This window comes from Pseudorasbora parva, chromosome 4 (genome assembly GCF_024679245.1).
Source record: "Pseudorasbora parva isolate DD20220531a chromosome 4, ASM2467924v1, whole genome shotgun sequence".
Taxonomy (NCBI): Eukaryota; Metazoa; Chordata; class Actinopteri; order Cypriniformes; family Gobionidae; genus Pseudorasbora; species Pseudorasbora parva.
In genome coordinates this window covers 9747801-9763216 of record NC_090175.1, presented here as the reverse complement: position 1 = coordinate 9763216, position 15416 = coordinate 9747801, and the positions used below count along the sequence as shown (strand labels likewise).

At 40.7% G+C, this 15416-nt stretch overlaps 1 protein-coding gene across 1 annotated transcript in view; it reads right to left on the bottom strand.

Moving 5' to 3' along the window:
* Positions 1–1795: 1795 nt before the first annotated feature.
* Positions 1796–15416, bottom strand: part of usp34 (ubiquitin specific peptidase 34) — a 78577-nt gene continuing 64956 nt past the window's right edge. Inside the window, exons 60-77 of the mRNA XM_067440823.1 lie at positions 15147–15300; positions 14346–14390; positions 14149–14253; positions 12932–13079; positions 11985–12289; positions 11039–11368; positions 10188–10345; positions 9804–9882; positions 9600–9726; positions 8902–9009; positions 8703–8807; positions 5761–5885; positions 5556–5679; positions 5345–5424; positions 4672–4812; positions 3964–4110; positions 3729–3885; positions 1796–3031 (exon numbers count right to left, since the gene is read on the bottom strand). Of these exons, the coding sequence (XP_067296924.1) occupies positions 2364–3031; positions 3729–3885; positions 3964–4110; positions 4672–4812; positions 5345–5424; positions 5556–5679; positions 5761–5885; positions 8703–8807; positions 8902–9009; positions 9600–9726; positions 9804–9882; positions 10188–10345; positions 11039–11368; positions 11985–12289; positions 12932–13079; positions 14149–14253; positions 14346–14390; positions 15147–15300 (3106 nt within the window). The 3' untranslated portion in view covers positions 1796–2363. The remainder of the gene's footprint in view (positions 3032–3728; positions 3886–3963; positions 4111–4671; positions 4813–5344; positions 5425–5555; positions 5680–5760; positions 5886–8702; positions 8808–8901; positions 9010–9599; positions 9727–9803; positions 9883–10187; positions 10346–11038; positions 11369–11984; positions 12290–12931; positions 13080–14148; positions 14254–14345; positions 14391–15146; positions 15301–15416) is intronic.

The window sequence follows — 15416 nt, the reverse complement described above, 5'->3', positions numbered from 1 at the left end:
CTCAACTGCACTGTGTTGCCAAGTCCACGTTTTTCCCGCGGGTTGTTTTCTATGTCCACGGGTTGAAGCAACTATTATGTGATATATAGACCCATGAATGCGAATTTTACCAGGCAACCTTGCCAAAATAACACATTTTACCCCCCAAACGCCATTTTTCCCCCCGGAGAACCCCCCGAGAAGCTATTGTTTAGGGTTAGTAGTTGGCGGGTTTTGTTGTAAAAACTTGGCAACCCTGTCTGCACGCGCTGGTTTCAGGCTGAAATAAACGATATTTGCCCGTGTTGTAAAAAAATAAAATAATTTAATGATACAGAGTACTTACCCCACATGATCATCATTTCTGAGAGAAATAGTGAAGGTGACTGCAGATACGAACAAGCTCTCCATTTAGGATTTGGACAAATATAATCCAAGCCCCTTTGATGACGTGATGATTACGTTACTGTTGATCATCTGTCCATCATCGTCTAAAACCCGCCCTGATGATTTCATTGGTCCGAACAGTTTCTGTTCGGGGATAATTACTCCTCTATGGATCGAGTCCAGACCGACCTAAAAATGTTGTGGGCGGGGCTAAGTTCGACTGGCATCCAGGCTAGGTGGCCCAGACCAATCTTACAGAAGTATTCTTAACTACGATCGTTTCAGGAAACACATATGAACGTTAAAGTACACCTGAAGGTATAAGAACTTAAACGGATAGTTGACTTTAAGATGAATATTCTGTCATCCTTTACTCATCCTCAAGTTGTTTCTAACCTGTATGAATTTCTTTCTTCAGCTGAACACAAGGGAAGATATTTTGAAGAATGTCAGTAACCAATCAGATAACTGGAGCCATTGACTTACATAGTAGGAAAAAAAATACTATGTAAGTCAATGGCTCCAGTTATCTGATTGGTTACTGACATTCTTCAAAATATCTTCCCTTGTGTTCAGCTGAAGAAAGAAACTCATACAGGTTAGAAACAACTTGAGGATGAGTAAAGGATGACAGAATATTCATCTTAAAGTGAACTATCTCTTTAAGAATGACGTGGTGTTAAGAAGGTTTCGGGAAATCCAGCCTTGGCCTGTGTTCACTAGAGCACACTATTTTTGCAGTATGCAGTGCACAATATAATTTAATGAGGCATACTAAATAACAAAATGTGTCCTATATAAACTGTTATTTGTTCTGAATGACAAACACAAGCATTTTTCCCCCCTGAATGCAACATACTATTATTTGAAATGTTTATACGGTTACATGGTAATACAAAAAAATAATTGGAAGAATGCAGTGTACACTATATAGTACACTACTATTATATTGCCAACACAGCCATTTTACTTACACTCACAACAGAAAGAAAAAAATCATCCCACAGCCTGCTTTTTGGACTCGGTTCATAATTAAATCATATTAAAATTTTATTAAGTTATATCCTATATTAAAATAAATGAAAACAAAGACTGAGAGAGAAATCAAATACAGAGAACGCAAGAATGACATCCAATAGATTATGGAATGTATTTCGGTAAATAAAATAGAGCTCCAACTGTTCCATCAAATGTGCAATAATCCGGCCACAAATGATCTGAGCCTGAAAAGAGCACCGTAAGTTTCTATATACACAACGTAGGTATATATATATATATATATATATATATATATATACACAGTAGATTTATATATACAGTATACTGCGCTTGAATGGATATATACTGTATACATAAACCTTACAGAAATATATATATATATATATATATATATATATATATATATATATATATATATATATATATATATATATATATTTTAACCATCTCATTTACAAAGCCAGGCAACATCTAGAAGATTCTTTACAGAATCAAGGTTCTTGTGGTTCGTTCTCTCTTTTCAATATACAAAGTAAACATAGTTTTTGATATCCACCACAGAGAAAAAAAAACCCACAGCAAGGCCCTTTCAGCCTCACGTCTGTAAGTACAAAACTGGCACAGAAGACAATCGTAATTATAATAATACACGTGAATAAAAACGCAAATTAAATTATGCACTGATGGGACTAAAACGTTGTAAACCTTTTCCCTGTTTCACTGCAGGCTCGAAAACAAACCACTTCAAAACAAATAAACCAACAAAAGTACGGCTTAAAAAAGAAAAGGAGAAACAATGCCCTTTGACGAAAATACGCTCCAGCTGATATCGTTCTGTTTTCCGTTCTGTTCAGTTAATGCGGAGCTCAGCTGATGAAGAGCCAGAGGGCGGGAAAAGAAAAAAACTTGACGAATCAGACTTCAATTACTCTTAAAAACTGAACAGCGTGGCGAACGAAAATGTTGAAATGCGAAAAAGGAGGGACGTGAAAGTAACGTCACAATGCCGAGGGGCGTGTCCCTCCTTTTCCGTTCGACAGTTTGGCAACCACCGCGATAGTGGCCTCGACTGTGCGGGACAGCATCTCCAGAGCATCCTGCGCGGGGGCGTGGCCACAGCCGCCTGACTCCGCCTCCTGGAGCGAGCAGCTCCGCCCCTCGGCAGCATCCGGCAGGCTGGACAGTAAAAGCACAGAGTCAGCGGAGGCGGAGGAAGTGGAGGGCACTTCCTCTCTTTCTGGCTCCGCCTCCTGCTCCTGCGGTTCCTTCCTTCCATCTTCCTCATCCTCCTCCTCTCTTCCTGCTGTCTGCGGTGGGGGTTCGTCCGCTCGGCCGAATGCTTCTGGAAGTGAGGAGGATGAAGATGAAGAGGATGATGACGACGAAGATGAAGCGTCCATTTTCTTTTCCTCGAGGGATGCGCTGTCGGGAGAGGGCGGGTCGTTTTCCGTTCCCGGGTCGATGAGGGAGGAGTCTCGGGTTTCAGTGTCCGAAGTGCTAGTGGGCGTTAACGCTTCCCCAGGCTCCGCCTTTTGCTCAGTACAGGGAGCCAATGAGGAGGAGGAGGTAGAGGGAGGACAAACAACGGCGCCGCCATCTGCTGGACGATCCTCCGCACTGCTGCTCACCCTCCGCCGCTTCACTGGAGTCACGCCCTCCTCTTCCACTGAGAAATAAAATAAAGTCATCAACTGGACCCGTTTAAAGATCATGCCTTTTTATCATTCTAAACAGTGGTTTTCAAACCTGTCCTCAGAGGGGGACAAAGTACACAACTCCATTACTTAAGTAAAAGTACTACAAGTGAAAGTTGTAAAAACTGTTTTTTACTTTAGTAAAAGTACAGAAGTATTTGTTTTCAAGTATTAAAAGTAAACTCCATTTTTATGTTAACGCATTATATTATTATCGTTGTATAAATGCACACTATGCCATCATGATGGTTTAAGCCAGTCAGTGACGCTCCATCCGACATGCTATCATACGACTAACTTAAACTCATTTAAATACGTGTATAAAAGTTACAAAGCTGCTGTCACTTTAAGGCCGAATGCACGGATCCAATACACTGATACTCATCTGATAACTGTTTATGTTCACTGAAGACATAATCAACGTTGTTTATGTGAATACTCGATAAAATGAACATTTTGACATCCGTCTTCTTCCATTTTGCTATAAACTATAAATCAGTGTTCAATGTAGTACAAGAGGAAACTATTATCAATGCATTTTTGTGCAAGTTTTATTAAAATTGTAAAAAACAAAAACAAATCAGTGTCAGGTGTGGCTTTGAATTATTTAACTTAAAATATAATTATAACATTATTTATAAATTGAAATGTGTTTGTGCATGTTGAGACCTTTGGCTTTGCGTTCCTTGGCCTCCATCTCTAATGTGGCGCGGTGCTGCAGACACAGCCTGCATTTGGACAGCAGCTCCTGTAGAGCCGGTCCCAGAGCCGGATCCAGCTGCTGAGGGGCGTAAACCGACAGCACCAGCACCAGCGCACGCAGATCCTTCAACACACACACACACAGGGATGAGTAAAGAGCCACGGAGCACAGTATGAGATGTGAGGAGGGAGCTGTACTGACTGCGTTCAGGAGGCTGCTGGTCTTGCTCATCTCTGCTCTCTGATTGGTCAGCTCAGGCTGCAGGCTGTGGTACTCGTTCAGGAGGTTGGTCACCAACACATTGACGAGATTCGAGCAGCTCTGGCCTGATAACACCTGCACCTGTACCTAAACACACACACACACACAAATCAAGTTTCAAACTGCAGCAGGACAGGCTCAGCGTCAGAGAGCAAAGGAACGACTTTTGGGGTTTAGAAAATAATGCGTAACTTTGGGTTAAAGATGTCACCCTTGTAATTATAACAGGGCCATAGCCTGTTCTTAACCCAGGGTTATGAAGCTTTACAGTGCTAACCCTGATCTGGACTCACACACATTAGGAAACGCACAAATAAAAGATGATACAATACGGTCTAACCTAACATGAACGAACAACGAGCAATACATCTGTCACAGCATTTATTAATCTTTGTTAATGTTCGTTAATATAAAATGCAACTGTTCATTGTTAGTCCATGTTAGTTCTCTCTGTTAAACCAAGCCATAGTGTATCTTTTCTTTACGTGATAATGTGCAGTGATAATCTACAGCATTTATTTCAGTTTGATATGAGAGACATGAAACTAGCAGTTTCTGGACCAAATCATTTGGATATTTTTGAGCACAGAACTGGTGGATCTGAATCAGGAGAGGATAAGGCGACCCATAACGTGTGTGTGCATTTACTTTATGCAAGAAGCAGGTGAGGAATGAGTAGGCGATGTTGTTGTTGAGGAAGTTTCTCTCGTCCATCAGGATGCATTTCATGTATTCTCCAAAGGCCGGATCCTCACACAGCAGCTTCACACACGACTGAGCCATCGTACACTGACAGAGAGAGAGAGAGAGAGAGACTTCAGGAAACACACACTTCTGACGGGATGAGGCTGCTTTGTTCTAGTTATGTCTCTAGTGTCCTCACAAAGGCATCTAGCTGAGATGATATATAGATGCATAGGAATAAAAACTAAAATGTTTAATATTTAAAACTTTTCTAAGAATGCTGTCAGTGTGCGATTAATGTTGTGTGTCTCATTTAAAGTGTGTTTGAGTACCTTGAAAAGAGCCCTATACATAAAAGGGCTCTTTTTGAGGATGAGTTTTTTTGAGAAAGTAAAAATGCAGAATGTTTCCTGTGATGGGTAGGTTTAGGGGTGTGTGTGTGAGAGAGAGAGAGATGGGTAGGTTTGGGGGCGGGGGCAGAGGCAGTGTAAGGGGAATAGAAAATACGGTTTGTACGGTATAAAAACCATTAAACCCATGACATGTCCCCACATTTCACAAAAACAAACGTGTGTTTGTTTGTCTATCTGTCTGTCTGTGAGAGAGAGAGAGAGAGAGAGAGATGAGAAGGTTTTACCTGAGATTGAGCAAGTTCTGTCCAGAGTTTGGGAAAGAGAGCCAGATGTAGAGGAAGTCCTTCATATGCGATCAACACACCTGCACACATGTGATTAAACACCATCAGCACACGCGCGCGCGCACACGCACACACACACGCACACACACGCACACACACGCACACACACACACACACACACAAAAGAGTGAGCTGAGAGAAGCGTTCTTACTCAGTTTCACCAGAGTCTCTGTGAACTTCTCACAGTTGATGGCGACTCGACAGAGCAGGTGAATGAACTGATGATACGACAGGAAGTAGTCCAACAACATCCGGTCATACACCTCATCTTTACCCTACAGGAAACACACAAACACACTCTATAAACAACTAGAGCTCAGCGTGTGAAGCGATCCACTCGTGGGTCTCATACACACCTTACTGGTCTCCACCATTGAGGGCAGCAGGCACATGTTGAGCTCCGGTCTGGGAGGACGAATGTTGTTCTTTCCGCCCATCAGCTTGATATTCTCTCTACAGGGCAGATACGGCCCAAACGACACTAGAAAACACACACAAACTGTTACACACCATGGTTTTTAATCATTTATTAATAGTTTTTTAAAGCCATCTCAGCAATAAGGCTGAAGTCATACAATTAACAAAAATGTCTCATTTAAAGTGTGTTTGAGTACCTTGAAAAGAGCCCTTTACATAAAATGCTTATAAATCATACAGGATGAGTTTTTTTGAGAAAGTAAAAATGCAGAATGTTTCCTGTGATGGGTAGGTTTAGGGGTGTGTGTGTGTGAGAGAGAGAGATGGGTAGGTTTGGGGGCGGGGGCAGCTTCTTAAAGCTGTGGTATATAAGAAATTTCAGATTAATTTAAATTGTAAGATTAATCAGCCGTAGTGGCTGCGCTCCTTCTGAGTGACAGTCAGACTGAGTGGCAACTTTGGTTTTTAGCGTGAATGCCGCGAAACACACACAAAACATCTAAAATGGGAAAGAGCTTTGAGATTGACTGTCTAAATAAAGTGGTGCAGGGCTTGACATTAACTTTTTTGCACACCAGCCACCGTGGCTAGTGGTTTTCCAAAGTTACTAGCCACTCAGCATTTTCACTGGCCACAATTTTCCTGTTTGGAAATTACATTCTATATGTTTAAAGTTGACTTTGGCATGCTTAAATTACTTGATTTTGAAACATTTTACTTGATTTAGAAGATTTTAAAACCCTTTCAAACTTTCAAATGCAGAGTGACCCCCCCAAATCAAGACTACATTGTATATCAGCTGGGATGTGCAGGTGGGCAAGGGGTGGGCAATATAATAGATTATAATAGAATACGGTATAATAGGCTAATATGAGAAATGTAATATGATAGGCTATGAGTTATTTTAGTTAGGCTATATATATATATATATATATATAATAAAAAAATACCCTAAGCATATTACAAAAACAATAGTTAATTAAAATAAAATTTCAGATACTAATACATATTTATTTAATATGTAGGCCTATACATTTAGTTAACATTTGTAGGCCTAGTTGTTTGATTGAGATTAATGACAGACAGGTATTTAATTGGGCTGCTGAATGCATGGATGTAATATTTGTGACACATATCCAGTTATTACCCACCTGTTTACGTACACTTAAGCCCTAACCGACAGTGTTCATGTGATGGACATTTTGACATCAGTGTGCGCGTGTATTTGAGTATTCAGGAGCAAGGAGAACTGATCACGCGTCCGACAGAGTGCGAACGAGGTAGAGAGAGAGAGCACGCACGCGAGAGAGCGCTTTTGTTGTGTGTCATTCAGCGCAATTCCGCCTATCTTGCCTTCACTAAATATAAAGAATTGTAGTTGAATGGTAGCCAATTTTGTGATACGACGGTCTTGGCATTTCATTTAGCTGTAAATTATATTCAACCCGCCAAAGTGGCTAGTGGGAGTGGCTGCCATACCCGCCACAGCTGAAATCTACCCGCATTTGGCGGGTTGGCGGGTGTTAATGTCGAGCCCTGAAGTGGTGGCTAAATGTTAGAACACTTGGCATCTGCAAGTCGTCATACTGGGCCTGGATTTATTTTCCAAGACTAGGACAATGACCCGTAACATTATTCTAACTATTGCCAGAATGAAAGAAATCTGCAGGAACATTGAAAATGATGGACTGACCCCCTCAAATCCGGACCAGTACGACTCACTTTATCTGATATTTGATGGTCAGAGAAACCATCTGCATGTTTCAAGAACATTCAGAAATGAAATCATGTTTTGGAGGAAAAAAAGGTCATTTTTCAGATCTGTCAGGTGTTCAATCATTTTGGCCACCACTGTAAATCTGAGGTATATTTTTATGAACTACCGAAGGCTACAGAAAAGAGAAGCAAATGGATCACTGCAGTTCACAGAAACAACTGAACTCCAGTAGCAAACGTGGATTTGCAGTTAACAAAGTTAACAGCAGAGGTGGACTAAGTACACAAGGTCATTACTTGAGTAAAAGTACTTCAGGTCAAATATTACTCTGTTACAAGTGAAAGTTGTTAAAAAAGATGTAAAAGTACAGAAGTATTTGTTTTCAAAAGAACTTAAGTATCAAAGTAAATGTCCTTTTTTATGTCAACGCATATATCGTTGTATAAATGCACATTATGCCATCATGATGGTTTAAGGCAGTCAGTGACGCTCCATCCGACATGCTATCATACGACTAGCTCAAACTCATTTAAATACTTGTATAAGTTACAAAGCTGCTGTCACTTTAAGACCGAATGCACGGATCCAATACACTGATACTCATCTGATAACTGCTTATGTTCACTGAAGACATAATCAACTTTGTTTATGTGAATACTCGATAAAATGAACATTTTGACATCAGTCTTCTTCTATTTTGCTATAAACTATAAATCAGTGTTCAAAAATCGCTGGGAAATCATTGAACTTCACGAGACGCTACAAGAGTGATTCCTGAAGGGCTTCCTGCAAAAACCCAAACACCTTTTAAAGAAGAAAAAAATCATCCACTGACTTTCAGAGCTGCGACAGAAACGACTTTTGACTTCGAGGACCTTGATAGAAATGTAGTGGAGGAAAAAATACGATATTTGTCTTTCAAATGTAGTGAAGTTAAAGTCATAAGTTTCCAGAAAAATATGACAGATACTCAGAAAGTGTACTTAAGTACAGTACTCAAGTAAATTAACATAGTGACTGTCCACCTCTGCCTGTTAACAGTCAAAAGGTGAAATTTGACATTCTGACACATTCAAGCTGCGAGCCTCCTTTGCAGCGATGTCTGCGTTCTCGTTAGCAGACAAACCCATATGAAGGTGTTGATGAGCTTTTGGCGGGACTCACTGGGGATGTTGCTGTGGTGGTAGGTGCAGTGGTTGTGCTGCAGGAAGGGCACGAGCGTGTGCAGGAAGTCATGAGGGCTCAAGAGCACCAGCTCCTTCAGCACATCTGAGGACGAAGACATGCTCAGATCTCACACTCATCTGCTACATGAGGTTTATTTCTAAAGCGGGGCTTTTATGTTGTGGATGTGGCGACTCACCCAGACAGGCGTTACGCAGCTCTGGGGGGCTGTAAGAGTTCAGCAGCGTCAGCAGCTTATGAGCAAAATCAATCCTCTCCTGCCACTGGATCAAAGCCTGCTTCACATCTACACACACACATACACACACACACAAACCATCAGTTACTGACATCATGTACAAGAGTGTTATGGGCAACCCAAACTTATGCATTGCATGGTAAGGTACATTTTTACTGCACAGTGAGGTGTTTTATGGGTAATAAGAGTACTTTTTTGTATTGCATAAGATCAATTATGGGTAAAGGAATACTTTTCTAAATGCATGTTTAGGTGTTTTAGTAAATTAGCACTTTTGTACAGCAAAAGGTGCATTATGGGTAATGAAGTATGTTGCATTGCACGACAAAGTGCATTATGCCGCCAGTAATTTTGCCTTGCACGTTTAGGTGCATTATGGGTAATAGAATATTACTGCATTGCACGTTAAGGTGCATTACGGGTAATGGGCTACTTTAGCATTCAATAGCGTTCAGGTGCATTATGGGTAATGAGTACATTTGTACTGCACGTCTACGTGTAAATAAGCACTTTTGTATTGAGTAAGGTGCATTATGGGTAATTGAGTGCTTCTGTACTGCACGTAACAATGCATTTCGACTAACAGAGTACTTTGGAGTTGTTTATTTAAGGTGCATTAATTGTGGGCAATGTACTACCTTTACGTTGTAAGTAGGGTCGCGTTGCCTTTAAAACAGACAGGAAGATTGACAGCAGCTCCACTAGATCACCGGTCACATGACACGCGGTGGCCTCATGGTACATCATGTGCAGGGTATTAAAGGACTGCAGACACAGAAATATTTAGTTGCACACGACAGTCCATTAAAATACGCAGATGAATGAAAAGAGAAGGTGAATACCTCAGTCATCAGGATGAGTCCTCTGTTGAAAACCACCAGCAGCCTGTCCTCATCGTTCTCCAGCAGGATACGGAAGGCACTGAGAGACACACAGAGTCTTAGTATGAACGGAAATGTCTCCGTCTTGCAAAATATTCAGCAAGACTTTTAAGCAGGGGTCCCCAAACTCGGTCCTGGAAGGCCACAGTCCTGCAAAGTTTAGCTCCAACCCCAATCAAACACACCTGAACCAGCTCATCAATGCCTTTATAGGACCTAATAAGACATTGATGAGCTGGCTCAGGTGTGTTTGATTGGGGTTGGAGCTAAACTCTGCAGGACAGTGGCCCTTCAGGACCGAGTCTGGGGACCCCTGCTTTAAAGAGTGTGTGTGTGTGTGTGTACCTGATGAGAGTGGTCCAGCAGGAGCGTCCGTCCAGACAGCGCAGGTAACAGCTGATGGTGGTCTTCTTGAACTGCTTCACGTCCTCCAGCTCTTCCTCTCTCATATCAGGCCTCTGAGCCACAAACAACTGCATCAGGTTAAACAACTCCTCCACCGCCTGCAGAGGAACAACAAACATGGAGTTATTTGACAGAACTGAATTAACATCATATTCCTTCAGACAGAAACACAGACACTCTTCATGAAAAAAGTCCAGTGCAATTCTTAGCTGTCAGAAAATGTTGTTTGTACATTTCAGGAGGTCAAACTAAGGAGGTTACATTTCAGGAGGTATTTTACAAACTAAAATAAAGCTGTGCTTATAATAAACGCTGCGTTTTTTATAAGCACATCTTTGTTTTATTCTATTCTACAGTTTACTTTATGGAGACTACAATGTTTGCAACCCTGTTATTAAACTTTGGGACAAATCTACAGTTTAAACACCGCTTTGTTTGATTTCATTATTGTCTAGCAATACCATTAATTAAACAACAAAATGAAATATAAAATCAATAAATGTATAAAATACAATAATTAGCGAGGATGAATTTATAATGTGGGTCCCAAAAGCTTTTATATATTTCAAATAAAGGCTTTTAAAGAATCATATTAAAATGATATTTACAAAATTATGGAAGCAGCACAACTGTTTTTTAACATTGATATTAATAATCATAAATGATTTTTGAAGGATCATGTGACACTGATTTCAGCTTTGACCACAGGAATAAATTACATTTGACAGCATATTCACATAGAAAAAGCGTTAACGACTCCAAACGCCATCTTTGGGAGTGGCTGTACTCACCCCCGGGTACTGGCTGGCGTGGGGCGTGAGGTTTTTGAAAGCCCACTGTATGTTCTGGTGTGAGGCCAGCTGGCGGGTGAAGGCGGGCGATTGCTCGCAGCACATGCGCAGGATGGCGTAATACGCCGGCAGCATCCCGCGGTTGAACAGCACCACCTCCTGATCGTCGTGATCGGCCAGGATGTAGTTGAAGGCGATGTTTTTAGTCACGACAGGGTTTTGGACGATGAGGCGCACGTTCTCACTGCAGTCCACGCAGACGTTATACCAGAAGGACAGAAGAGCCTGCTTATTATGATTAGTGGCGATGGCCGGCTCTGATAACTTGGGCTGAGAGAGAGAGAGAGAGAGAGAGAGAGAGAGAGGAGAGAGAGAGAGAGAGATGAGAGAGAGAGAGGAGAGAGAGAGAGAGAGAGAGAGAGAGAGAGAGAGAGAGAGAGAGAGAGAGAGAGAGAGAGAGAGAGAGAGAGAGAGAGAGAGAGAGAGAGAGAGAGAGAGAGAGAGAGAGAGAGAGAGAGAGAGAGAGAAGGGCATGGTTGCACAACATATTGAAATAAAATCAATATCATGATATGGCTTAGCGTGACTGTCAAATCGTACAGGCTGTTATTTAAAGTAAATATCCACATCATTATTTATCTTTTCTTTAAATGGCCCTTATAATCTTTATTAAAAATAAGTTCCCCTCCCTCTCGCAGCTCATCTCTTCTCTGATGATGTTGACTGGCGTGAGGGTGGGGTAACCTGTCACTCACATGAGATCCACCAATAGCAAACCACAACCAGCCAATCAATTCTTGACAAAATCAAGCCCCACCCTACATTTCTTCTTGTTCAAGAAGCAATTTCACTCAGATATACATCACAATAGGGAAGAAAAGACTATCGTAACTTCCATTTCATCATATGAGCACCTAAACAATGCCTTCATCTGCATGTGAAGTACCTGGAAGAGGTTCCAGAGGTCCATGAAGTAGCTGGAGAACATGAGCTTCTCGGTTTTGGAGATGAGGCAGTAGGTCATGAAGCTGAAGTACTGCACCAGTTTGGTGGTCCCGTGCACGGGCACGTCCACGTAGAGTTTGGCCCGGCCCAGCAGGCCCAGCAGCAGGTTATAAACCTGGTGCAGAACCACGGTGGTGTCAGGACTAAGCGGGAGGTCCCGCGTGGGGATGTGAAGGGAGCGCGTGGAGCGAAACATCTGACGGAAGGAGTTGCTCGGGATGAGAGACACCAGCAGATACGCCGCAGCTGAGAGAAAAACGTATTTAATAAATCACAAAATAAATGTCAAATCTGACCAGGAAAAATAAAGATGAGACTACCTTTACATATGTACTTGCACACCAGCACATTCAGACATTTTTAAGTGTGAGTGTACAGTTTTTATTCAGAAATGTATTCACGATTTTTTTAAATGTTTTTGAATGAAGTCTCTTCTGCTCACCAAGGCTGCATTTATTTAATTAAAAATATAGTAAAAACAGCAATATTGTGAAATATTACAATTTAAATGAACTGTTTTCTGTTTGAATGCATGTTCAAATCTAATGTTTCCTGTGATCAAAGCTGTATTTTCAGCATCTTTACTCCAGTCTTCAGTGTCACATGATCCTTCAGAAATCATTCTGATATGATGATTAGATGCTCAAGAAACATTTATGATTATTATCAATGTTGAAAACAGCTGAGCTGCTTTATATTCGACTGTAGAAATTATGCTGAAAACTCTGATTCATTTTCAATTATAATACTATTTCACAATATTACTGTTGTTGGTGTGCTGAAGAGACTTTCATAAACATAAAAAAAATCATAATTATTCCAAACTTTTGACCGATAGCATATATATATGTGTGTGTGTATGGTTTTGTAGACTGTGTGTGTTCTTACACGTTCGGACACGAGGGTAGTTGTGTGCCAGCAGAAACCTCTCCACCCAGTTCTCCATGTTCTGCAGGACCCAGCTGTGAGCCAGCTTATTACGAGGAGTCTGGACCGCCAACCAGTCCAAACACTGAGACGGGTTATACTCGATCACCTGACGCAGACAAACAGGGATTAGACGCTCAGATGCAAACACCCATAACTCATCTCTGACACAAGTCTCAAGGCTCATATAGAGCACCGTTTCAGTGGAGAAGTGAGAAGTAGGGATGTAACGATTCATTCGCAGCTGGTTGAAAAGCGATACTAATGTGTGACGACTCAAGTCGAAATTGAAATATTAAATGAATCGCGATTCACTTTTTAAACTAGCCTAGAAATCTAGACGCACCCTAGCGGCAGCAAATGTAATTTGCCGCGAGTGTCATCTAGCAGCTCTCAATACACGTCTGAGATGTAAAAACCAAAGACTGAAGGAGAACTCTGTGCTGTTGCAGAACCAGGTGTTGGATTTAGTTTACTTTCTCTTTCTCTAAAAGTGAACATTGATTTTTTTTCTCTCCAATAATTTGCTGATTATGGCGTATTTATCTAAATGTGTTGTTTGTTTTTTACTCTTGCAAGTGTAATGACACAAATGTTTTATTTATGTATGATTTAATGCCATATCAGCAGCAATGGCTATATTCATCAGCAGTATCACTTCAATACATTGTTTACAATAGTTTAACAATTTTTATCTTAAAAACAATCACTATACAAAATCAGGCATATATTAATGACATAAATTATAAATAAAATCTTGCCTTTTTAACAATATGAAACCCCTGTCCCTTTTGTACTCTAACTTGTCGTAGTTTTTTTGTGTGGCTGTTCCTCGGTGCAGGATGAGGGTGAAGAAGCTGCAACAACCTCCTCCCAAAAAAACCCCATCGGTAGATCTCCTTGAAGGGACTTTTTGAGGTTGTGTTTTAAAATTGCAACCGAGTTATTATTTGACACAGAAAATATATTTGAATTTTACAAAGAAATATGCAGAATTATGTCTGCGAAATAAAAGGACACTTATTTTATAATATGTCTTAAATCTCATTTTGTAAAAAAATTTTTTTGAGAAAATCGTATCGTGAAATTAGTATCGTGAATCGCATTGTGAGTTGAGTGAATCGTTTCATCCCTAGTGAGAAGGTATAGAAATGATGGGACTGTGTGGGCTGATTTACCTCCCAGATCCTCTGCAGGATGTAGGACGCAAACGAGGGCATTCCCGGGGGACCAGCAGCAAACTCCATCAGCATCGTCAGCAGCTTGAAGAACGGATTGGCTGCCTGTCAGACACGAGACATGCACACAACGTTAGTTAGTGTGTGTAGCTATTAAATAATAATGAAACCATTATGGTTGTAAGATTGGTTTTTACCTCTGGAGTGAGCTTAGCGATGGAGGTGAACAGCATCGACACAATCTACACCAGCAGAAGAACACAAACCATGAGAAGACATGTTACAGTTTGATATATGTGTGCATGCTTGGCTATACTCGGAGGACAAAAACTCTCCCAAGAACTAAGATACACTACTGTCCAAAAGTTTGGGGTCATTCATTTCTTTCTTTTGGAAAGATATTAATACTTTCAATTCAGTAAAGATGCATTAAAAAGGTCAAAAGTGAAAGTAAAGACATTTATGTTACAAAAGATTATATTTCACATAAAAAGTGTTCTTAGGAACTTTCTGTTCATCAAAGAATCCTGAAAAAATCCATCAGGGTTTCCACAAAAATATTAGGCAGCCCAACTGTTTTCAACATTGATAATAATCAGAAATGTGATTTCTAAAGGATCATGACACTGAAGACTGGAATGATGATGCTGAAAATACAGCTTTGACATCAAAGGAAATACATTTTTAACATATATTATAATAGAAAAGTTATTTTAAATTGCAATATTTCACAATTTCACTGTATTTTTGATTAAATAAATGCGGTCTAGATAAACAGAAGAGACTTCTTTCAAAAACATTACTCCAAACTTTTGAACAGCAGTGTTTTACCGGATGAAACCTCTCTCTGAGGACATCCAGGGGCTCTATGGGTCCTGTTTTAAAGGTGCATAACATTGATTATGAGCAGGGTTAGTGTTACAAACATGTAGCTGTTATGATTATCTTCATATAGAAACACCAGAAGGCTATGATACGCCCTCAACGGGTCGTCTTACATGTTCTGCCAGGCGGTTGTTGTATCTGCAGAGGCTGAATATGAGGTTGCAGGTCTGTCTGATGTTGATGCTGTCTCTGATGTGCTGGAAGAGGAAGGGGAACCCTTTTCCTCCGGTCAGTGCGGCCATGTCACTCTGAGACAGAGTCAAGTGTCTGCAGACAAATTATTAGATATTAGACAAAAGCCCTATTCGCACGGGATTAGTATGATCTAGGGACCTCTGTGATTTAGAAATGACTCCCCCATGTCTGAGTTTTGCGTGGCTCAT